Raw genomic sequence first — 26,395 nt, 5'->3', positions numbered from 1 at the left:
CGGCTCTCTGACCCAGCTCCTCCTCTGGTCGGGGGGGAGGGGGGTGGGAGGAGGAGAGGGGGTGTGACGTCTCATCCCCTGGGCGGGGGGTGGGGGGGGGGGTGTGATGTCTCATCTCCTGGGGAGGGTGGGAGGGGAGGGGGTGTGACCGATCATTCTCTGGGGGGTGAGGAGAGGGGGTGTGACGTCTCATCTTCTGGTAGGGGGGGTTCCGCTGCCTGTCTGTGGCCAATCCCTCCTGGCACCATCACTGGTACACTACCAGCCACAGATTACTCTTCCCTGCAGATGCGAGAGAGCGGGAGAGATGGCTGTGGCTGGTAGTGTACCAGTGACGGTGCCAGGAGGGATCGGCCGCAGACAGGCAGCGGAACCCCCCCGACCAGAGGATGAGACATCACACCCCCTCTCCTCACCCATCCCAGGGGATGATACATCACACTCCCTCCCCTCCCACCCCCCCCCGGGGATGATCGGTCACACCCCTTCTCCTCTCCACCCCCCCCCCCCCCCCCCCCACCCACCCCCAACCAGAGAATGAGACATCACACCCCCTCTCCTCCCGCCCCCCCCCAGGGGATGATCAGTCACTCCCCCCCCCACCCACCCCCCCTGACCAGAGGATGACCGTCAGAGAGCCGTTCTCTCCACTTTCTGCTTTGCGCCCGGGCGCGCTGTCAGATTTTTTTCAAACTGCGCATGCGCAGTTCAGAGCTCCGATCGGTCCGCCAGCGCTAAGCCCCGCCCACAGCGCGGACTGGGCCAGAGCCGGCAAAATGCATATGGGCGCGCTGGAAAGAGGATTCCAGGCGCGTATCTATTTGACGCCCAGATTCTGCACTTAGACTCAAAATGGTAAAATTTCCCCCTATGTTTGGGATCAGCTTGGTTGCAGGAGTTTCCAGAAAGATTATGGGAACGATATTACCAAAAAAATTCTAACTGTCGAACAAGCATGAAAACGGGAGAGAATCGCAGCCAATCTTTGGGTGAGCTCCCATTCGCTATCTTATGGCACTTAGAAATAAAAATGAGCCCAAATGTGATTCTCACCAGTAGGGGGAGTAGATGGAGTCTATTCACACCTGAAAGCCGGCTGTAGACTGCTTGAGGGTGCGATGACACATGTGCCCTGATTTCCCAGTGCACTATGTACTAAAGGACATGGTGCACTGGGAGTCTGTCACTTCCCTCACTGCCCCAGACATCGCACCCCCACCCCCGTGATCGCCCCCCCCCTGATCATGTTCATCCCTGGCTGATCGCCGCCCATTTATTCCCCCCCCCCCTCCAACCAGACGATTATCGCCCCGACGATCCATAATACAGAGTACTCAGCTCCCCACACCCTGCCTCCCCTTCAGGCCTCACTCCTCCCCTTAGGCCCAGCCCTTTGGTAATAATGCCAGGGTGTCCTGTAGGCAGTGCCAGGGTGCCGTTAAGGCAAATGAGCCCGGACGATTGCATCCCAGGCTCATTAATAATATTGAAATTAGCTAATAAATATTTAAATTAACCACTCACCCTTCCTAGCGTGAGGCTGATTATACCAGCGGAACAGGGCCAGTAATATCGCGAGAGGCGTGAAACCAGGCGTATACCTGGTTTTTAACCACGCCAATAGACTAGCGTGACGAGCCAGTGAGATCACTCCCTCGATATTCAGACATCAGTTTTCCTTTGGGCTTCACACCAGATTTTTTGTCAGGGTTCACTCACTCAGCCTTCAACTCTCCTGAGAAGACAGTCGAGCTATTCACCCACAGCTGGGAGTTTGATCTATGGGTGCCAGGGCAGGTCCACATGCCAATGGACCTGCACACTACATGCCTGGGTGTAAAACCTCCTCCAAGTTCTTCTGAAGTTTTAGCCTGAGACCACAAGGGACCCAGTTCCTATGTGTCACCACGAGGAGGCACCGCTGAGGACTGGTCAATGGAGAAGTTGTGTACTGACAAGAAGAGGTTTACACATTTGGCTCTCTTTTGCATTGCTGCTAACTAACGCTGTGGGCTGAAAATGAGAAGCAAACAGGCACACAAAAGTGCAAAGCATGCTAAATCTCTTCACCTGCACACTAGACATATCACATTGACCCACTGGGCACACTGTCCACTTGTTTTATGAACCATATATTTTCAAAAGAAAATCACTTGATCACACTTCACCTGGAGACTACAGCATAACAGGTGCTTGCACTGTCAGTTTTTTTCAGTGCCTTTAAACGTCAGGTGCTTTCAAACCACTGACTGCCTTTCTAGCTTTTATTAAATGATTATGGCTGGGATTCCCCCCAAAAAATTCGAAGTTCCCAACGTGCGGGAAAATGGGAGTAAATCCCACTGGTTTTTTAAGCGTGATTTCCAGAATGAATCTCCGACATCACAGAATGTCCTAACAGGTTTCCGTCTGAAAATCAGGGGGCGGAGCCTATTACCACCCGAGAGGCCAGCAGCATAGTACTGAACGGGCCACTGCGCATGCATCGAGCTGTCAGCACGGAGATCGCCCTTCCCCCATTGCCGGCCTCCAGATCGCTGGCCAGCCCCACAATGCCCTGTCGCTGGCCTTCCGACCCCCCCACCGCCCGATTCCTGGCCTCCTGGACCTCCCTGGGCCAGCCCCTTTGCCCCGCCACCCGGCCAGCCCCAATCTCCCTGATCCCCCGCCCTGGCCAGCCCCGACAAACCCAACCTCCCCCCACCAGCCCGGCCGATGACCAACCCCGATCTCCCCTGGCAGCCCTGACCCCCCCCCCCCCCACCGGATGGTCAGCCCTGATTGCCCTCACTCCTTTCATCTCCCAGTGATCCCAATTGCAGAGTGGCAGCGAGTCCCCCCCCCCTCCCTCCACCGATCGCCCCCCAATATGCCCCCCCCCCCATTGTAGGGGGTTGCCTTTTCTGGCCTCGCCCCCTTGGCACTGCCCAGATGCCAGGCTACCCAAGGGAAACCCCCCCTTATCCCTGACCTTCTTGGGAGGCCTCAATGGCCTCTCTTCCCTTCAGCGGGGTCTGGACAAATGTTCCTCATTAGTGGAGAGCAGTTGTAAACCCTGCTGGAAAGAAGCACTCCTGGCAGGGGGGGTGGTGGGGAGACACTGGCCTGGAGAATTCCAACCTGGACCTGTTAATCATATGGAAATGTTAATTTCAATGACATTTCCATATAACAGCTACACTCCGATTTCCAGTGCAGAGTGGATTATGTCAGAAAATGTAGGCTGGGATGTGCGGAGGTCATAACGCCCAGCAAGAGTCCTGTGAAATGGCCGCTGCTGATGTCTCCTGGCCCGCTGTGCTACTAGAGCAGTGGGCCGGGAGACATCCACTATATTTTTAAAATTATGTTTGTTGTACTGTTTCTTTTTTCTTTTAATTTATGAATCAGTTTGAATTATTTTTCATTTTAAATAGTCTTCACTGCTTATCTCATTGAATTTTCGTTGTTGTACTGCCCAACCCCTTCCCCCCAGCAAGCCCTGTTTATTTGGCTCTTTAAAACAGACTTGATTCTGAATCATTTCTTCCATAGCTTCAATACTGTTGATTTGCCTTTTTAATAGCGCACTTCTTCCCATTTTCTTAAAAAGCCCGAAGAACTGTGCCAAGGGAGATCAAATATAGTCATGAACAGGATGTACAAGTCCTTGTTTTTATCCCAGAGATGTATATTCAATATATGTGTGTGTCTCCAAAAGACTTCAGTCCAGTTGCTAGATATATTTCTGAAGCATCACCGACATTGGTCTGATTATAGTGCTTCCAGGCCAACAGCAGTGAGCAGCTGTACTGCTTGAATGCTGCACGAAATGTTTTTAATTTTGTTAATGCAAAAGCAAAAAAGATCCATACATCATATAAGTAGAAATTGGCTAGAAAATTGTTGAACCCATTATTTATGATGCTTGTGAAGAGGACTATATAAAAATTGTAAAATAGGAGCAGGTGCTGATGCTGTCTGAAATCTAATACCTTCTTTATCTGTATGATATGATTAGTTGAAGTGTTGTTTATGTTGGGCTTCTGTTTGTGCAGATTTCTAGTGAGTGTGATTGAAATAGTTTTTTTAATGGATGTGGTTCTCATCTGGTTTATGTTTGCAAACATTTATTCATGGAAAATGTAACAACTAGGACTCATATAGCTGTAGACGCAATTTACAAGTTAGATTGGAGGACAAGTTAATAAAGCATTAAAATGTAAATAAGATCCTATCAATAGCGGCAATACATGCCAAATGTATATAAATCACATATGGCCATAGTTAAAATGTTATGACTAATACTAACTGCTGCTACTGTGCATTGGTGGTGGAGGGAGTGAATGTTTGTGAATGAGATGCCAATCAAGTGAGCTGTTTCATCCTTGATGGTGTTGAGCTTCTTGAGTGTTGTTAGAGTTGCAGTCACCCAGGCAAGTGGTGAGTATTCTCTCAAACTTCTGACTTGTGCTTTGTAGATGGTGGACAGGCTTTGATGAGTCAGGAGGTGAGTTATTCACCACAGGATTCCTAACCACTGTATTTATATGGCAATTCCGTTCAGTTTCTGGTCAAGGTAACCACTAAGATGTTGATAGTGGGGGATTCAGCGATGGTAATGGCATTGACTGTTAAAGTACCATGTTACCGTGTTGAGGAGGCCAACAAGAGTGCAGAACATACTTGATCTCATGTTCACCAATCTATCTGTCACAAATGTCCATGACAGTATTGGTAGGAAGGTCCACTGCACAGTCCTTGTGGAGGGGAAGTAATGTTTTCACATTGGGGACACTCTCCATCATGTTTTATGGCATTACCATCACGTTAAATTGGTTAGCTTTGAACAGATCTAGCAACTCAAAATCAGGCATCCATGAAGCACCGTGGGCCATCTGCAGCAGCAGAATTGCATACAATCACAATCTAGAACCTTATGGCCTGGCATGTCCCCTCACTCTACCATTACCATCAAACTGGAAGGAATAGTCCTGGCTCAATGAAGATTGCAGGAGGCCATAACAGGAGCAGCACCAGGCATACCTAAAAATGAGGTGTCAACCAGATGAAGCTGCGATACAAGACTACTTGCATGTCAAACAGCAAAATCAGCATGTGATAGACAGAGATAAGCAATTTCACAACCAACAGATCTGACCTCGGCTCTGCACTCCTACCATATCTAGTCATGAACGATGGTAATCAATTAAACAACTAACTGGAGAAGGGAGGCCCACAAATGTCCCCCTTTCTCAATGCAGTTGAGCCCAGCACATCAGTGCAGAAAATAGGGCAGAAGTATTTGAAACAATCTTCAGCCAGAAGTATCAGGTGGATAATCCATCTCGGCTCCTCCTAAAATCACCAGCATCACAGATGCTCGTCTTCAGCCAATTTGATTCACTCCACATGAAATCAAATATGGCTGAAGGTTTTGAATACTCTGAAGGCCCTTAAACATTCCAGCAATAGCATTGAAAACTTGTGCTCCAGAACTAAGTATGCCCTTAGCCAAGCTGTTCCAGTGCAATTACAACACTAGCATCTACCCGTCAATGTCCAAAATTGGCCATGAATATCCTGTCCACAAAAAGCAGGACAAATCCACAAATCCAGTCAAACTAGTTACCACCCCGTCCCATCAATCTACTCTTGATCATCAGCAAAGTGATGGAAGTCGTCGTCGACAGGACTATCAAGCGGCACTCACTCAGAAACAACCTGTTCATTGAAGCTGTGTGATGCAGGCAGGTGCCTTGCGTTTGCAGTGTTAATGTCACTGGACTAGTGATCTAGAGGTCCAGGCTACTGTTCTAGGGACACAAGTTCAAATTGCACAACTGTAGCCAGTGGAATTCTAATTTAATAAACAAGATCTGGAATTGAAAACTAGTCTCAGTAATGGGGACCATGAAACTATCATCGATTGCTGTAAAAACCGATTGCTGTAAAAACCGATTGGGTTCACTAATGTCCTTTAGGGAAGGAAATCTGCTATGCTTACATGGCTTGACCTACATGTGACTGCAGACTCACAGCAATGTTGTTGACTCTCAAATGCACGCTGAAGTGTCTCAGCAAGCCATTCAGTTCAAAGACAATTAGGGATGAGCAACAAATGGTAGCCTTGCCAGCGAAGCCCATATCCCATGAAAGATTTTTTTCAGAATTGTCTCCTTGTCTGATGACTGTGCTTGTTGGCATACAAAGACAGTTGTTATAGATAGTTGCTATTCAGTTCGCTTATATCACATCTATCTTTCAGATTTGGTGATTATTGTCCACTTCAGTATTAAAGTCCCTAAGAAGGACAACAAGAAACAAAAACCCATGTTCTTTTGACAGAACTCAGCTGATTATAGTAGTCTTTATCATTGCTACTTACAGTTGGTGTAGGCATGCTTGACTGCAGATGCACAACAGTACATTCTCATCATGATTCTGTTGTCAATGTGTCTTTTGAAACTTACAAGTTTATTTCTGTGACCTGAATGAACTGGCAAACCAACCCTTTATTCATGTCTCTCATTTTCAGCCCTGCCAATCCAATAGAATATGAACCACCCACTGATTTCCATCTGCTGGCTTTCTTCCTTTCCAAAAGGCCAGCAATGTTGGTATTGTAAGGGATCAGCTCACATACTGTTTGTCTCTGAGGACACTCTGTATACTCCCTGTCCATGAAAATGTTGTGTGTTGGGATTCGGTTTCTGAGCCTTCCAGCCACAGAAGTTTGCTTAGAGTACTTTTATACAGTGTGCAGTGCTGCTGTATCAGGAGTTGTACTGACACTCCAGCTAATACCAAATCCTGTTGTTGACCAATTATACAAGTTTCCCTATGAGTAGCATTGAGACTACATGTCCCAGCACCATCACCACTATGCCACTTGGCATAGTGGTGATGGTGCAAATCAAGCAACTATGAGTAATGAGAGTACCTTGGTGTAAGGTACTCCATTCTATCTTGACATGTGGCCTATTAGTTTATGACCTAATAAAAATCTTCATGATGGAAGAAGACTTTAGTGCTATCTATCCGTAACTGTGGCACTCTTGATTGAATGCTAAAGTGTGTTCCACATTCTGATAGATATGACCACGGGTTCCAGTCTATTGTGCAATACCTTACCGGTGTTACTGGTGTCCTCACTGGGCCCGATTTTACCATCAAGTTGCGCCCATTTTTGGGCACGAAAACTTGGTCAAGTCGGGCATGAAGCGAGTAGTGGGATCCGCGCCTGCCTCCGCGCTGGTTTCCCCTTTACCAAGGACTGAAAATGGCTGCGATTGGGATCGCACCCAAAACGGGCGCAACAGTCATTTAAATACAATAGCTTGCATTTAAATTGACTTAATGGGCTGTGTGCCCAATCTTGTTGGCACTTCCCCCTTTACCACCGCGTTCGCCCATCAAGAATCGGCGCGAAACAGACATGCTTTACAAAAGTCCGATTTGGGCGCTCCAGTTAGTGAGGATATAAGTGCCGAGCATCCAACAGCTCTCTGCTTGACAGCACTGATGGGAGGGGGTGTGGGGGGGGGGGGGGGGGGGGAGAAGGTGGATATGACGGCTCTTTGCTTGAGATTGATTGGGGGGAGGGGGAGAGTAGGCGTGAGAAGGGGGGGTCCGCTGGCACTCTGCCTGAGATCGGTGGGGAGAGGATGGGGAGGGGCTTGCGATCGGTCTGGGTGGCGGAGGGGGTGGGGGGGGAAGGGGGTCAGTAACATTGTGGGGGTGGGGCAATGTCTGCAGGGGCCAGAGGGAGGCATTATCCAGCCCGCAAGCAATGTGGCAGGGGAGCCGCATTCTATCATTTTTTTATCTGCGCATGCACAGTTGGAGGTGCCGATCGGAGCTGCAGGATTTTGGGTGTGTTAAGCCCCACCCACAGCCTTCTGCAGCGAGATCTGGAATTGCTGATATTTCTTCAGGCAGAGTGCTTATGGGGGCACCTGAGAACGGGTCTAAAAGTCGGATCTGAAACACTCCCAGTTTCAAGTCCGCCCAGCACTTCAAATCAAAATGGTAAAATAGAGCCCACTGTGTTCAGTTTCCTGCCCATCACCAGGAAGAAATCTGACAACTGAATTGGCATGTGATATTCACTCAAACTGCTCCCATTTTGCCACATTACAGTGTATGTAGTGGTAGACATGAATACTCAAATACTATTGCACCACTTTATGTATTTTTGCTACTGTTTATCGTCTTGTGACACTATTATGTCAGTAGAAAAAACTGCAGAACAATGAGGTGTTTTGCCCAATCAAACCTCAATGCTTCCATAGGCATTGTACAACCCTATCATTGTACTTGGCTCTCATAATCCTGTCATATCTATTTATTCTCCTGAAGGAAATTTGAATGAATATCTACCAAGTGATTAAAGGGAAGACATCTATCTAAACCCAAATCTCAATTACTTCATATTGAGTCAACCAACACATCTGGGGTCCATTAGGGCAGCGATTCATTTTATTTTTATGGTGCATTCAGTCATCTCAATATATATCTACAATCAAAATGATTGATCACACTTCCAACCAGATACTTATTCAGCTTCTTTTTTAAGGAGCTCATTAACACCCATTCATGTCGGAGGGATTGTCTGGTCCCACTGACAGTGACTTCCCGGCGCAGGTTCCTTGGCAGGGAAGGGTGTGAACAACAGGAAACCCTGTTGATAGCAGGAGGACTGGAAGATCCCACCGAGAAATGATGGGCCACCTACGCCATCACAAAATATGTTGTGCGGTTGTGGAAAATCCTGCCCATGACATATATTGCCTTGGTTGGGAGTGTATTCCATATAATACATTGTGGCGCAAGGTTAAAATATCACTTGTGGTGTCAATTGTTGGTTTTCAGTTTCAATGCGAGAAAAAAACAAATATTAAATATTTGGCATTTATTCACAGATTCGTGCACACAATTAAAGTAATTACTTACATAACTAAGAGGTCTCTCAGGAAATCAAGAGATATGGGCAGTGGGCAGAAAAATGGAGCTGAAGCTCAGCCATGATTGTACTGAATGAATGGACGGAACAGGTGCAATCGGCTGTATGATCTATTCCTGTAAATTGCATAATATCTGATAACATTTATTTTATATTGCAATATTCTTTGTATTCATTCATGGACATGGGTGTCATTGGCTGGCCAGCATTTATTGCCCATCCCTAGTTGCCTTATTCCTAGGCAATGGTGAGCTGCCTTCTTGAAACGCTGATACAGCTGAGTGGCTTGCTAGGCCAGAGGGCAGTTGAGAGTCAGCCACATTCCTGTGGCTCTGGAGTCACACGTAGGCCAGACCAGGTAAGGACGGCAGATTTCCTTCCCTAAAGGACATTAGTGAAACAAATGTTTTTTTGTTTACAATCGACAATGGTTTCATTGTCATCAGTAGATTCTTAATTCCAGATTTTTTTTATTGAATTCAAATTCTGTGGCAGATTTTGAACTGGGTCCCCAGAACATTAGCTGAGTTTCTGGATTAATAGTCTAGCAATAGTACAGCTAGGCCATCGCCTCCTCTCGATTTATATTGCATTTCAGATAAAAGCCAAGTCAAGCAGGATTGTTACTTAATTTTAAATGGCACATATGGTACTTTGTAGCAACACTTTCACAATGGTCCCTGACATGTATGCCTCAATAACAGTACAGTAAGGAGTCTAACAACACCGGGTTAAAGTCCAACAGGTTTATTTGGTGGAAAACGCCACTAGCTTTCGGAGCGCTGCTCCTTCGTCAGATGGAGTGGAAATCTGCATTTCCACATCAATAACAGTACAACAGCCAGAGGCATCGTGTCCGGATTTCACACAATGTTTCAATTTGTTTTACACAAACACCAGCAGGGTGGGCCCAAGCAAATGTGCTCAGATACCAGCCTGGTAGTCCTGACATGCACATCAGACCCCAGATACTAGCATAGATTCCTAGGCACATGCACGCAGACACCAGAAGGGTGATCCCAGGTACATACATCTAGGCACCATCAGGGTCACTCCAGGGCACATGCATCTAGGCACCAACATAGTGGTCCAAGGCAGGTGCACTCAGATACCCGTTAGGTTCCCAGGGCTGTTTTGATGGAAATAATATGTGGGATGTGCAATATCAGTCTGTTATTTATTAAAAAAATCTTGTAAGTATAAACTTTGAACAAAAATCTCAATAATCATACCAATATATGGATTGGCTTTTTTTTCCATACAGATTTACATGCTAGTCTAGATTCTAACATCTGGATAGAGGGCACTTCTATATCTGCATTCAAAAAATGTAGTATTGGATTAAGTTCACCTGCAGTCAAATAGATGAAATTCACTTGAAGTGAGTCTCATGATCCCCCTGAAGACCCTAATTCTTTCTGTGAAACATAACTGGCAAGTAGTGTTACACACCTGCATTAGATAATGACCCACACCACAGCCTCTGTAACGTTTCCTTGTGGAAAGGAGCATCAGCTGCACCACTCGGTCTCCTGACTTCCTGTGTGATTAAAAAGGCAAACATTAGTTTTGGACTCATTACTATGGTAATTATTTGCACTTTATCACTTATCAGCAGTAGCACATGCAGCACTACTGTTGACCTACACGTCATATGACATCTAATTGACATTTATAGCGTTACAATAAGTAACTGCATTTTATTGCCATGATCAAGAACTTGCTGTTGTCTATATTTCCTAATGACTTGGAATCATGCAAAGTTTCCCTTTCAGCTTCCGTGGTCTAGAAAATTTTATATGTTATATAACATTTGCCTTACTGACCCAGCTGGATCTCTTGTCCATGTTACAACCCTGATCTACAACTTCTGCCTGCAAGTGTTCTTTGTGCCAATTGTGCAGCTTTTCTGGCAACTGAACATTGTCCCAGTTGCAATACCACACAATTGCAATGCTGTTGTAGCAAAAGGTCTTCTACGTAACTGCACTACCATCCCGATTACAACTTCCTATTTGTTGTCTCAATTCCAGCTGACGGCAGAATGGCGGCACAGTAGTTAGCACTGCTGCCTCACAGCGCCAGGGACCCAGCTTTGATTCCAGCGGTGGGTGACTGTCTGTCTGGAGTTTGCACATTCTCCCCATGTCTGCCTGGGGTTCCTCCGGGTGCTCCAGTTTCCTCCCACAGTCCAAAGATGCACCGGTTAAATGGATTGGCCATACTAAATTGGCCTTTAGTGTCCAAAGATGTGTTAATTAGGGGGATTAGCAGAGTGAATATGTGGGGTTACGGGGAAAGCACCTGGGTAAGATGTTGCTATTGACTTGATAGGCCAAATGGCCTCCTTCTGTACTGTAGTAATTCTGCGAAAGCTTTCTTGTACTTGCACTGCCTTCAGCTTCACCCCTGTTCTTATTAAATATTCCCATTGTCGCTGCAGTTCATTTTGTATTACAGCTTCACTTCCATACAGAAGAAAACTACAGCCAAAAACTCTAATATTTGCTTTTCTGAATGATTTCAGAGTGAATAGCCTAACGGTATTGATAGCAATTTTATCAAGTTACACAGTTATCAAAATGTTACATTAACAAAAATAGAAACTCAATATAGTTAGAGTAACACTGCTCATCAAACAATAACTTGATAGTTACACAGTAAGAATTCTCTGTGATGCTAAATAAACAGGTAACTTATAGTTACAGCAGAGTACATTTGAGGGCTGAGATTTTGTGGCCCCATCATGGTGGGACCCACCACGAGAGATGCAATGGCCCAGTCAAAGGTCCATTGATTTTCATTGGGAGCAGACTATCCTGGCAGTGGAGTTAAATCATCTACTCCTATTCCTATGTTCCTAAAAGCAAAGTACTGCAGATATACCTATGGGCCCAACTTTTGTTTGTTTGTCCCATTGTCATGCCTCATCATTTTTTTAAACATTTAATCCCACAAACCTTCCACCTGGTCACAGAGTTTCCCTAATTTCTCCACTCGACCCGACCCCACTTTCCTGCCCCGATACTTGATTAAAACCTGTTGTATCTTTTTTTTTCAAGCTGTTATGAAAGGCCACTGACTTGAAACGTTTTTTAAAAATCTATTCTTTCACAAGATTTAGATGTTGCTGGCTAGGCCAGCAATGCCCTTGAAAAGGTGGTTTCCACAAGGTATTTGATAAGATGCCACATCAAAGGTTATTGTGGAAACAAAAGCTCTTGTTGTATGGGGTAACCTATTGGCATGGACAAAGGATTGTTTAGCTAACAGGAAACAGAAAGCACGCATAAATGGTTAAGTTACTGGATGGCAAGATGTAACGAGTGGTGTACCACAGAGGTTAGTGCAGGGACATTAACTTTAACAATTTATATAAATGACTTGGATGAAGGGACTGAAGATTTGTTTGCTAAATTCACTGATGATACAAAGAGATATAGTTAAGTGAGTGGGAAAAGATCTGGCAAATGGAATATAGTGTGGAAAAACGTGCAATTTTCCATTTTGGCAGAAAAAATAGAAAAGAAGCATATTATCTAAATGGTGAGAGATCACAGAACTCTGAGATGCAGAGAGGTCTGGATATCCTTGTGCATGAATCACAAAAGGTTAGTGTAGAGGTACAGCAAGTATTGATTACTGGGAGGGGAATCTAAAAGTAAGGAGGTTATGCTTCAGTCATCTGGAACACCATTTACAGTATTGGTCTCCTTATTTAAGGAAGGATGTAAATGCTTCGGAATGCGTGGGTTGAGGTAAGGCTGGACAAGCTGGGTTTGTAATTGCTGTAATTTAGAAGGATGGTGGATATGGAAAGGGTATCCACCATGTCTCTTCTGGGAGAATCTAGAATTAGGGGTCACCCATTGAGGATAGAGCTAAGGAGAAAAGCTTTCTCGCAGAGGGTTGTGAGTCTTTGGAACTCTCTTTCTCAAAAGGTAGTGGAAGCAGAGTCTTTGAATATTTTTAAGCCAGAGGTAGATAGATTCTTGATAAGCAAAGTGTGAAAGATTAGGCGGGGTAGTTTGGGAATATGGAGTTGAGGTTACAATCAGATGAGCCATGATTTCATTGAATGATGGAGTGGGCTTCTGGGGGGATGGCGGGGAGGAGACTAAGTGGCCTATTCCTGCTCCAAATTCCTATGTTCTGATGTATGTATGGTGGTGACTCACCCTCTTGAACAGTTGCAATCCATGTGGTGTAGATACAGCCAAGTACTGTTAGGAAAGGAGTTCCAGGAATTCGACTCAATAACAGTGAAGCAACAGCGATACAATTGCAAGTCAGGATGGTTTTCCCATGCATCTGCTATCCTTGTCTTTCTATGTGGTAGAGGTTATAGGTTTGAAAGGTGCTATCGAAGGAGCCTTGGTGAGGTGCTGCAGTGCATCTTCCATATGAGACACATTGCTACCATTATGCATCAGTGGTGGAGAAAGTACCAAGCAAGTGAACTGCTTTGTCCTGGATGGTGTTGAGCTTCTTGATTGATCTTGACCTGCAGTCATCCATGTAAGTGGAGAGTATTTCACCTCACTCCTGACTTGCAAATTGTAGATGGTAGACAGACTTTAGGGAATCAGGAGGAGAGTTGCCAGCAACGCTTTTGTAGCCACAGTATTTGTGTGGCTGATCCAGTTCATTTTCTGGTCAATGCTAACCCCCAGAATGCTGATAGTGGGAGAAGTAAATGATGATAATGAAATTGAATGTCAAGGGAAAATGGTTAGATTCTCTCTTGTTGGGGACGGCCATTGCCTGCTACTTACCTGGCATGTATGTTACTTGCCACCTATCAGCCAAAGCCTCAATATTGTCCAGGTTTTGTTGCATTTGGACTGTTTCAGTATCTGAGGAGTCACTAATGGTGTTAGCATTGTGCAATCATCCGTGAACATCTTCACTTCTGACCTTATTAGGGTCATTGATAAAACAGCTGAACATGGTAGGACCTAGGACACCACCCAGGGGAACTCCTGGAGCAATGCCTTGGGATTAAGATAATCATTCTCCACGTTATCTGGGATAACCAGACGTGGATAACGAAGGAAATAAAGGAGAGTATTGAAATAAAAACAGATGCGTACAGAGTGGCCAAAAATAGTGGAGAATTAGTGGATTGGGAAAGCTTTAAAAAACAACAAAGAACGACTAAGAAAGCGATTAAGAAAGGAAAGATAGATTATGAAACTAAACTAGCTAAAAATATAAAAAATGATTGTAAAAGTTTTTACAAATATGTAAAAAGGAATAGAGTGGCTAGAGTGAATGTTGGACCCTTGGAGGACGAGAGGGGGGATTTAATAGTGGAAAACGAGGAAATGGCTGAGACTTTAAATAAGTTCTTTGTGTCAGTCTTCACGGTGGAAGACACAAATAGTTTACCGAATATTAGAGATCGAGAGTTGGTGGGAGGTGAGGTCCTTAATACAATTACAGTTACTAAAGCGACAGTGCTTGGTAGACTAATGGGACTGAAGGTAGACAAGTCCCCGGGCCCGGATGGAATGCATCCCAGGGTACTGAAAGAAATGGCTGAGGTAATAGCAGATGCGTTAGTAGTTATTTATCAAAATTTGCTGGAATCTGGGGTAGTGCCGGCTGATTGGAAACAGCTACTGTTACGCCGCTGTTTAAAAAAGTAGACAAAAGGCGGGTAACTACAGGCCAGTTAGCTTAACGTCCGTAGTTGGGAAGATGGAGTCCATCATTAAAGAGGAAATAGCAGAGCACCTGGATAAGAATGATTCGATCAAGCAGACGCAGCATGGATTCATGAAGGGAAAGTTGTGTTTGACGTATTTACTGGATTTTTATGAAGATGTGACTAGTGCGGTTGACAGAGGGGAACCGGTGGATGTGGTGTTTTTAGATTTCCAGAAGGCATTCGATAAGGTGCCTCACAAAAGGTTGCTGCAGAAGATTGGGGTACACGGAGTTGGGGGTAAGGTGTTGGCGTGGATTGGGGATTGGCTATCTAACAGGAGGCAGAGAGTTGGAATAAATGGGTGCTTTTCTGGTTGGCAGTTGGTGACCAGTGGCGTGCTGCAGGGATCGGTGCTGGGGCCTCAACTGTTTACCATTTACATAGATGATCTGGAGGAGGGGACTGAGTGTAGGGTATCAAAGTTTGCTCATGACACGAAGATGAGTGGGAAAGCGAATTGCGTGGAGGACGCGGAAAGTCTGCAGAGAGATTTGGATAGGCTGAGCGAGTGGGCGAGGATCTGGCAGATGGAATATAACGTTGGCAAATGTGAGGTTATCCACTTTGGAAGAAATAATAGTCAATTGGAATATTATTTAAATGGAGAAAAATTACATCATGCTACTGTGCAGAGGGACCTGGGGGTCCTTGTGCACGAATCGCAAAAACTCAGTCTGCAGGTGCAGCAGGTGATCAAGAAGGCGAATGGAAAGTTGGCCTTTATCGCGAGGGGGATAGAATATAAAAGCAGGGAGGTCTTGCTGCAACTATACAGGGCACTGGTGAGGCTGCAACTGGAGTAGTGTGTGCAGTTTTGGTCCCCTTATTTGCGAAAGGATATATTGGCCTTGGAGGAAGTGCAGAGAAGGTTCACCAGGTTGATACTGGAGATGAGGGGTGTAGCTTATGAGGAGAGATTGAACAGATTGGGTCTGTACTCGTTGGAGCTTAGAAGGCTGAGGGGTGATCTTATAGAGACATATAAGATAATGAAGGGGCTGGATAGGGTAGAGGTAGAGAGATTCTTTCCACTTAGAAGGGAAACCAGAACTAGAGGGCACAGCCTCAAAATAAGTGGGGGCCGGTTCAGAACAGAGTTAGAACATAGAACATTACAGCGCAGAACAGGCCCTTCGGCCCACGATGTTGCACCGACCAGTTAAAAAAAAAACTGTGACCCTCCAACCTAAACCAATTTCTTTTCGTCCATGAACCTATCTACGGATCTCTTAAACGCCCCCAAACTAGGCGCATTTACTACTGATGCTGGCAGGCATTCCAATCCCTCACCACCCTCTGGGTAAAGAACCTACCCCTGACATCGGTTCTATAACTACCCCCCCTCAATTTAAAGCCATGCCCCCTCGTGCTGGATTTCTCCATCAGAGGAAAAAGGCTATCACTATCCACCCTATCTAAACCTCTAATCATCTTATATGTTTCAATAAGATCCCCTCTTAGCCGCCGCCTTTCCAGCGAAAACAATCCCAAATCCCTCAGCCTCTCCTCATAGGATCTCCCCTCCAGACCGGGCAACATCCTGGTAAACCTCCTCTGCACCCTCTCCAAAGCCTCCACATCCTTCCTGTAATGTGGGGACCAGAACTGCACACAGTACTCCAAGTGCGGCCGCACCAGAGTTGTGTACAGTTGCAACATAACGCTACGACTCCTAAATTCAATCCCCCTACCAATAAACGCCAAGACACCATATGCCTTCTTAACAACCTTATCTACTTGATTCCCAACTTTCAGGGATCTATGCACACATACACCTAGATCCCTCTGCTCCTCCACACTATTCAAAGTCCTCCCGTTAGCCCTATACTCAACACATCTGTTATTCCTACCAAAGTGAATTACCTCACACTTCTCCGCATTAAACTCCATCCGCCACCTCTCGGCCCAACTTTGCAACCTGTCTAAGTCTTCCTGCAAACTACGACACCCTTCCTCACTGTCTACCACACCACCGACTTTGGTGTCATCAGCAAATTTGCTAATCCACCCAACTATACCCTCATCCAGATCATTAATAAATATTACAAACAGCAGTGGCCCCAAAACAGATCCCTGAGGTACACCACTTGTAACCGCACTCCATGATGAATATTTACTATCAACCACCACCCTCTGTTTCCTATCCGCTAGCCAAATCCTGATCCAATTTCCTAGATCACCCCCAATCCCATACATCTGCATTTTCTGCAGAAGCCTACCATGGTGAACCTTATCAAACGCCTTACTAAAATCCATATATACCACGTCCACTGCCTTGCCCCCATCCACCTCCTTGGTCACTTTCTCAAAAAACTCAATAAGGTTAGTAAGGCACGACCTACCTGCCACAAAACCATGCTGACTATCACCTATCAATTCATTACTCTCCAAATAACTATAAATCCTATCCCTTATAATTTTTTCCAACATCTTGCCGACAACAGAAGTGAGACTCACCGGTCTATAATTCCCGGGGAAGTCTCTGTTCCCCTTCTTAAACAATGGGACAACATTCGCTAACCTCCAATCTTCTGGTACTATACCAGAGGCCAACGACGACCTGAAGATCAGAGCCAGAGGCTCTGCAATCACTTCTCTTGCCTCCCAGAGAATCCTTGGATAAATCCCATCCGGACCAGGGGATTTATCTATTTTCAGACCCTCCAGAATATCCTGCACATCCTCCTTATCAACTGTAATACTGTCTATTCTATTCCCTTGCAACCCAGTGTCCTCCTCAGCTATATTCATGTCCCCTTGCGTGAACACCGAAGAGAAATATTGGTTCAATGCTTCACCAATCTCCTCCGGTTCCACACATAACTTCCCTCTGCCATCTATAACTGGCCCTAAACTTGCCCTAACCAACCTTCTGTTCTTGACATACCTATAGAACGCCTTAGGATTCTCTTTAACCCTATCCGCCAAAGTCTTCTCATGTCCCCTTTTAGCCCTTCTAAGCTCGCTCTTCAACTCCCTCTTAGCCAATCTAAAGCTTTCTAGTGCACTACCCGAGTGCTCACGTCTCATCCGAACATAAGCCTCCTTTTTCTTTTTAACCAACAAAGAAACTTTTTTGGTGCACCATGGTTCCCTAGCCCTACCAATTCCTCCTTGCCTGACAGGGACATACCTATCACAGACTCGCAGTAGTTGAGGGGGAACTTCTTCTCTCAGAGGGTAGTGAATCTCTGGAATTCTCTGCCCATTGAAGTGGTGGAGGCTACCTCGTTGAATATGTTTAAATCACAGGTAGATAGATTTCTGATCGATAAGGGAATTAAGGAATATGGGGAGCAGGCGGGTAAGTGGAACTGATTTGCTTCAGATCAGCCATGACCTTGTTGAATGGCGGGGCAGGCTCGAGGGGCTAGATGGCCTACTCCTGCTCCTATTTCTTATGTTCCTATGTTCTTATATTATGGAAAAATATGAAGTTATCCACTTTTCTGGGGAAAACAAAAATTCAGAGTATTTCTTAAATGGAGAAATAGTGATGTCCAAAGAGGCCTGGGTGTTCTGATTCAGAAGTCACTGAAAGCTAACATGCAGGTCCAACAAGCAGGAAGGCAAATGGCATGTTAGCCTTTATTGTAAGGGATTTGTATAGAGAAAAATAGAAGTCTTGCTGAAGTTGATAGAGCCTCGGTGAGACCACACCTGGATTGATTTGTGCAGTTTTGGTCTCCGTTCCAAAGGAAAGATATGCTGGCATTGAGGGAGTATAACAAAAGTTCACCAGACTAATCCCGGGAATGGTAGAATTGTGCTTTGAGAAAAGATTGAGGAAATTTGGCCTGCATTTTCTAGAGGTTCGAAGAATGAGAGGTGGGCTGGAATTCTCCGACCATTCATGCCAGCGGGATTCTCTAGTTCCACAGCAGTGAATGCAGATTTGGCTTAGCACCAAATTCTCTACCCTCGCTTGCAGCGGGGTGTGAACGGCTGGAGAATTCCGACCGTGGTCTCACTGAAGTGTACAAAATTCTTACAGGATTCAGCAGGGGTTGGGGAGGATGTGAGCCCTCGGGACACAGCCTCAGAATAACAGATAGGTTATTTAAACTGAGATGAGGAGGAATTTTTTCAGTCAGAAGCTGATGATCCTTTGGAATTCTCCACGCCAGAGGGGTGTGGAGGCTTAGCCACTGCATATGTTCAAAGCAGTGGTCGACAGATATCTAGATAGCAATGACATTAAGGATACGGGGTAGTATGGGAAAATGGGGTGGAAGCAGAAGATCAGCCACAATCTAGTTAAATGGTGGAGCAGGCTCGAGGGGCCCAATGGCCTAATTTTGTCCCTATGATTCTATCTAGTGCCTTCTGCAATTTCTTGATATCATGTGGAGTGAATTAAATTAGCTGAACATTGGCCTCCAGGATGCTGGGGACCACAGGAGGAGGCCAAGATGGATCATCCATACAGCATTTCTGGCTGAAGATGGTTACAAATGCTTTATCATTGAATCCCTACAGTGCAGAAGGTGGCCATTCGGCCTAGTGAGCCTGCACCGACAACAATCCCACCTAGGCCATATCGCTGTAATTCCATGTATTTACCCTGCTAATCCCGCTAAGGGGTAATTTATCATGCCAATCAATCTAACCCACACAGCTTTGGAGTGTGGGAGGAAACCGGAGCACCCAGAGGAAACCCACACAGACAGGGGGAGAATGTGCAAACTCCACACAGTCACCTGAGGCCAGAATTGAACCCGGGTTCTTGATGCTGTGAGGCAGCAGTGCTAACCATTGTGCTACCGTGCTCTCATTTGACCTCAAGGCCTTGTCTTTTGCACTATGTTGGGCTCCCCATCATTGAGGATGGGAATATTTGCAGAGCCTCCTCCTCCAGTTAATTGTTTCATTGTCCACAAACATTTACAAATGGTTGTGGCAGGACTACAGAGTATCGGTCTGATTTGTTGGTTGTGGCATCACTAAACTCTGTCAATCACACATTGTTTCCACTGTATGACATACAAGTACTCCTGTGTTGTTTCACCAGGTTGACACCTCATTTTTAGGTATGCTTGGTGCTGTTCTTGGCCAGCCCTCCTGCACACTTTACTGAACCAGGGTTGATGCCCAGACTTGACAGTTATGGTAGAATGGAGGATATGTTGGGCCATGTGGTTAAAGATTGTGTTTAATACAATTCTTCTGCTGCTGATGGCTCTAAGTGCCTCATGGATGCTCAGATCGGAGTTGCGAGATCTGTTTGAAATCTATCCCACTTAGCATACTAGCCATGCGTTTTCAACAGGTAGATTGGTGATGACAAGGTCAAGAAGGTTTTTATCTCAGCAGCTGCTGCAAATGGAGTCTACCAACTATGTCCTTTAGGATTTGGCCAGCTTGGTCAGTAGTGATGCTACCAAGCCACTCTTGACGGTTGATATTGAAGTCCCCCACCCAGTGTGTATTCTGTGCCCTTACCACCTTCAATGTTTCTTCAAATTGGTGTACAACATGGAGTACTGAGTCACCAGCTGAGGGTGGGTTGGGGGGACCTGGGGACTATAGGTAGTAATCAGTTCCAATGGGATAGGGCATACCCAGGGATGGTGATGGAGGAGTCTGGGATATGACAGATTGTAGCTTGATTAGACTGCAGGACAGCTCTGACAGTTTTGGTGCAAGGCTCCCGATGTTAGCAAGGAGGACTTTGCAGGGGCAAGAGGGTTGGGTTTTCCACTGTAATTTCCAGTGTCTAGGTCTATGCCCATCTGATTTCATTCCTTTTAGACTTTGTTGCAGTTTAATACAACTGAGGGGCTTGCTAGGCCACTTCAGTGGACACGTTAGAGTCAACCATATTGCTGTGGGTCTGAAGTCTCATGCAGACCAGACCAGGTTAGGACACCAAATTACCTTCCCTAATTGAATTGTTCCTTAGTAAACTATTCCCTTTCCATAAATATTGCCAGACTTGCTGAGCCTTTCCACCATTTTCTGTTTTTACTATAGTTATGGCGAATGTTTTATCAAAGCTTTAATAGAAAAACAGTTTCCCTTCTTGTAACATTTGTTTATTGCCTGATGCTTGTGTGTGAGACTCAGGGACTGGAAAAAAAAGTGCTATTTGTTCATGTAACTTGATTTGATTTATTGTCACATGTATTGGTACATAGTGAAAAGTATTGTTTCTTACACGCTATACAAACAAAGCATACTGTTCATAGTGAAGGAAAGGAGAGAGTGCAGAATATAGTGTTACAGTCATAACTAGGCTGTAGAGAAAGATCAACTTCGTGTAAGGTAGGTCCATTCAAAAGTCTGATGGCAGCAGGGAAGAAGCTATCCTTGAGTCAATTGGTACGTGACCTCAGACTTTGGTATCGTTTTCCCAATGGAAGGAGGTGGAAGAGAATATGTACAGGGGGTGTGGGGTCCTTAATTATGCTGGCTGCTTTTCCGAGGCAGTGGGATGTAAAGACAGAGTCAATGGATAGGAGGCTGGTTTGTGTGATGGATTGGGCTGCATTCATGACCATTTGTAGTTTCTTGCGGTCTTAGGCAGAGCAGGAGCCATACCAAGCTGGGATACAACTAGAAAGAATGCTTTTTATGGTGCATCTGTAAAGGTTGGTGAGAGTTGTAGCTGACGTGCCAAACTTCCTTAGTCTTCTGAGAAAGTAGAAGCGTTGGTGGGCTTTCTTAACCATAGTGTCAGCATGGGGGGACCAGGACAAGTTGTTGGTGACCTGGACGCCTAAAAACCTGAAGCTCTCAACCATTTCTACTTCGTCCCCATTGATGTAGACAGGGGCATGTTCTCCACTACGCTTCCTGAAGTCGATGACTATCTCCTTCATTTTATTGACATTGAGGGAGAGATTATTGTCGGCGCACCAGTTCGTCAGATTCTCTAACTCATTCCTGTGCTCTGTCTCGTCATTGTTTGAGATACAACCCACCACAGTGGTATCATCAGCAAACTTGAAAATCGAGTTGAAGGGGAATTTGGCCACACAGTCATAGGTGTTTAAGGAGTATAGTAGGGGGCTGAGGACACAGCCTTGCGGGGCACCAGTGTTGAGGATGATTGTGGAAGAGGTGTGGTTGCCTATCCTTACTGATTGCAGTCTGTGGGTTAGGAGTTTAAGGATCCAGTCACAGAGGGAGGAGCCGAGGCCCAGGCCACGGAGTTTGGAGATGAGTTTCATGGGAATAATGGTGTTGAAGACTGAGCTGTAGTCAATAAATAGGAGTCTGAAATAGGTGTCTTTGTTATCTAGGTGTACCAGGGTTGAGTGCAGGGCCAGGGAGATGGCGTCTGCTGTGGACCTGTTGCAGCGGTACACCAACTGCAGTGGATCCAGGCAATCTGGGAGGCTGGAATTGATTTGTGTCATGACTAACCTTTCAAAGCACTTCCTAATGATGGATGTCAGAACCATAGGATGACAGTCATTAAGGCACGCTGCTTGGCTTTTCTTTGGTACTGGGATGATAGCTGTCTTTTTGAAGCAGATAAGGACCTCCAATTGTTGTAAAGAGAGGTTGAAAGTGTCTGCGTATACCCCTGCCAGCTGATCCGCGCAGGATCTGAGTGCTCATCCAGGTACCCCATCCGAGCCAGTCGCTTTCCGTAGGTTGACCTTCGAGAAGGCTACTTTGACATCTGCAAAGCTGACATTGGATACAGGTTCATCCGAAGCTTCCTGGGTGGACGGTGTGCTCTCGCTGACCTCTTGCATAGTTGTGAGGGACAATCAACACTGGTCCTAATGAATACAATGAGGCTAAACATTCATTTTGATGTTAAGATGAAATAAATTTTATTTTCTTATACAGGAACTGCCCTGCTGAATAGACATCTCATTGGAATTCCCAGCTGCAAAAGACTGTCTTGAATGAGGGATATAGTGCTTTAGCTACAACTTGTGATATTGATCAAAGAGTAGTCCTGAATGGCAAAACCCTGATAAAGCTTGTGGTTAGCTTACAATACGTCCATCAAATTTGTGATCGATGTGAAAGCTTGTATGTCACATGTTTAGTTGTTGTGGGTTTGACAAAATCTATATAATTTACCATCAGAGAATAAATTCAAATTCGTATAGCACTGCTTACTATTTTTTAATTTGTTCAAAGATATGTAATATGTTAAACTATATTTGAACTGGTATTCAATCCTTCCATTCTGATATAAAATTGCTCACAAGAAAATCTTTTTAACATAGAGAGGATCATAATAGGGCTGAGATTTATGCAATTGAGGGTGGAACTTTTTCAAAATATCTGCTAAGAAATCCTAAGACTGCATATTGGAGCATGGTGATACAAACCAATTTTTTGTCAAGGACTGCAATTCTACTCCATGCTTTGCTCAGTAGAAACTCTCAGGATTGTTACGGCGTATCCCCACGCTCTTCAATGCCATTATGAACCATTGCCAAATGGAAACCAGGAAATTCCCTCAGGAGCATAAAAATAAAACTTACAACAATCATTCTATTTCAATAGGATCTTTCACATGTTGTGTGGAAGCTGGGATAACTTTGCCACTCTTCGGCCCACACTTTGGTGGGGAAGTCTACTCTTTCAATACAAAGTAGTAGGCTTGTGTTTTCTGAATTATTCTTGATGTGGATTGTGCAGTGGAATAGATATTATAACGTTCTTACAACACAGAAACAAGGCCATTTGGTCCAAAAGATCTATACCAGTGTTTATGTTCAACATGACCCTCCTCCCACTTATCTTCATCTAACTTTATCAATATATTTGGAACATAGGAAATAGGAGCAGGAGTACGCCATTCAGTCCTTTGAACCCACTCTGCCAGTGGTTGTGGATTGTGGTTGATATTTTAACTCCTGATGTCATTTCCCACACTATCGCCATATACCTTGATATATTTTATAATTAAGAATCTATTTGTTTTGAATGTACTCATGACTAAGCGTTCTTTTGTTTTAATTTTATTTCTTCTATTCCTTCCTTCCACATGTTTATCTAACTTCTCCTTAAATGCATCTATACTATTCATGTCAACTATTCCTTATGGTAATGAATTCCACATTCTAATCACTAACTGGACAAAGAAGCTTCTCCTATTGGAATTTCCTATTGGATTTATTAGTAATTGTGGGATCCTCTATATGGTTTGCATTAATTAAAAGCTTCATTTAAAGGTATTTCTGCTTATGTAACTGATTGTGCCAAACTTTAAAGCTAACTTGGCCACATTTTAAAACTCAGCTTGGAATTCTGGGTTTTGATCTTAGAAATTGATTACATTTGAAAGTACAAGGCAAGATTTGAATAAACAAAACCTTTCATGGTCACACAGCTGTGAATTGTTTTCGAAAGCTTGAGTCAGCTTGTACCTAGTATTTTAATAACAAAAGATAGCTGAACCCTTATATTGTTAGTAGTAGCTGTCTTTTTTTAGTTGTTCAGTCGACTGCTGCAAAGTTTTTTGGATATGGCTGCGAAGTCAGTCCCCAACTCTTCCTCTCTCTCTCATGTAATTGCCTTTTGTTTCTGTTACATTAATTTCAAGTTATATTCTATAAATTATTTCTTTAAAATCGTACCAAGTGCCTATGGTCAATTGGGAGGAATGAATGGATCCTACAATAACTGTCTTATATTTATGGCCTTTAGTTCTGATCTCAGCTGTAAGGGAAAACTGCAATATAAGGATCTGGCACATAAAGGGTTTATGTGGAACTGAGTATAGTATTTCCCACGTGACCCGTATGTAGAAGTCAGTGTGGTGTTGGACAGAGTCAGGTGTAGAAGCGTGGATACAGCTCCTAAGCTTGACTTTTACTGTACTATGTATATAGTCTCTAGCAGTTAATATATACACAATGTTGAACTACCAAAGACTATGATTACCTTGATAAAACCTACCAAACTATACCCAACAACTTACAGCAGCAAAACCTTGCAGAGATTGCAGAAGGAAATTAAAATCCTGGAAAACTGAAAGAAACATTCTGTCCTGAAGAAAATCGCAAGAAGAAATGGCACAGAAGGAAATTGCCAGAGAAAAGTTCCAAAGAAAGGCTTAGAAGCTGAAGGCAGAAACTAAATTCTTCACTGCAACAGAAGACACCACTGAATCCCATGGAAGTCCAGTTTCAATACCCAGAGTGTACAGAGTCACCTCTCGTAGGGGTGAGCTAAAAATGATAAATTCTAGGACAACACAATTCCAGAAAAAAGATTAAATACTGAAGTGACCAAAAAATGCTGTTTAAATCACAGTCCGAGAAATCTGATTCCTGAGTCAGCACCTGAACACGTGGTGGTCGGGCTCTCTCCGAGCAAAGAAAAATAATAAATTAAAAATTAATTATGACTGTGTAGGCATCTTTAAAAACTCAGTGGAAGCTGGGATTTGGCTCTTACGAGGTCAATTGGGAGGAATGAATGGATCCTACAATCTGAGAAAATCATACGAAAGTGGGATAGACACTAGGCAGCCATTGTTGAAAAGATTTAAATGCTGAGATTGTGAACACCAAGTGCAGGAAACCCCTTTGCAGAGTTCTCTTCCCTCCCTGCTCACTCATCAGCAAATCATCGGCAAAAGTTGCTGAAGTTTTAAAATCATTTGATGCTTCTTTTCACATCAGAAGTAACATGATCCTTGTAAGGGCTAAATTTAATAAACATGTCCAACAACCAGGAGAACATATTGACTCCTTCATTAATGATCTGTATAGAATAGCTGAAGGCTGAAATCTGAGCTAATCAAGGATAGAATAGTTGTAGGAGTAGTGGACGATGAACTCTCAGGCATGCTTCAGGAGAAGGAAGATTCAACCCTTGAGAAAACCATCAGGCAATTTGAAATCCGTTTGTGGCAGAGGTCCATTTTAAGGGGAGAAATTAAACCATTGTATAAAGAGAAGCCTAATGTCCAGCTAGCGAAACCACACAGAAACAGGAATACTCCAGGCCAAGGGAGGCAATATTCTAACAGGCCAATAGAGCAATCTTGCCAGTGCTGTGGAGTGAGTGAAGAATACATGCAAGATCACACAGGAGGATGATGAAACTGTGTGCCTGTTTACTCCACAAAAGATTCCCCATCTTTCATGAAGCAAGTGCAGCAGCAGCTGGAAGAGATAATAAACATGGGGGTCATCACCTTGGTCACACAACCAACCACGGCATGATGTGCCGGGGTGATCCTAAACTAAAACTGAAGGAGTCAATCTATATTTGTGTCAACTTGACACAGTTCAACAAAGCCATAAGCCAGAGAAGTATACCCCATGTCCTCAGCAGACAAAAGCCTAAACTCTCATATAGCAAGGTACTTTCAATGTTGGATATGAACATCAATTTTGCAACTTCCCCTTGACGAAGAGTCCAGGTTGCTGAGCACATTTGTTACCATCTTTGCTAGATTCTGCTTCAACGTCTGCTGTTTCTAATCACCTCAGCTCCGGAAATATTTTAACGTACAATGTTAGTCATTTTCTATGGCCTATAGACCTTCAATGTTCTGGTTCATGGCACAAGAGTGGAGAACCATGACAAAGATTCACAGCGACTAGAATGGCTGTAGGAAGCAGGGCTGATATTGAATGAGAAATGCAACTTCCCCAAGCCATCAATTTGGTTCCTGTGACAAATCATCAGCAATAAAGACATCATTGCAGACACAGAGAACCAAAGGTGCTCAACCTTGTCCTCAATTTCTTTCCACCGGAGATTCCTGGGATGGTAAATCAGTTGGCAAAATTCTTACCAAATCTGGCACA

The 26,395-nt window shown here is 44.5% G+C and overlaps 1 protein-coding gene across 1 annotated transcript in view; it reads right to left on the bottom strand.

Moving 5' to 3' along the window:
- LOC144493110 (uncharacterized) overlaps positions 1–26,395 on the bottom strand; it is a 191,614-nt gene that overhangs the window by 96,746 nt on the left and 68,473 nt on the right. Inside the window, exon 5 of the mRNA XM_078212012.1 lies at positions 10,397–10,484. Within this exon, the coding sequence (XP_078068138.1) occupies positions 10,397–10,484 (88 nt within the window). The remainder of the gene's footprint in view (positions 1–10,396; positions 10,485–26,395) is intronic.

This window comes from Mustelus asterias, chromosome 4 (genome assembly GCF_964213995.1).
Source record: "Mustelus asterias chromosome 4, sMusAst1.hap1.1, whole genome shotgun sequence".
Classification (NCBI taxonomy): domain Eukaryota; kingdom Metazoa; phylum Chordata; class Chondrichthyes; order Carcharhiniformes; family Triakidae; genus Mustelus; species Mustelus asterias.
Note: the sequence above shows the minus strand (reverse complement) of the source record. Positions and strands in the feature narration are given on the sequence as shown.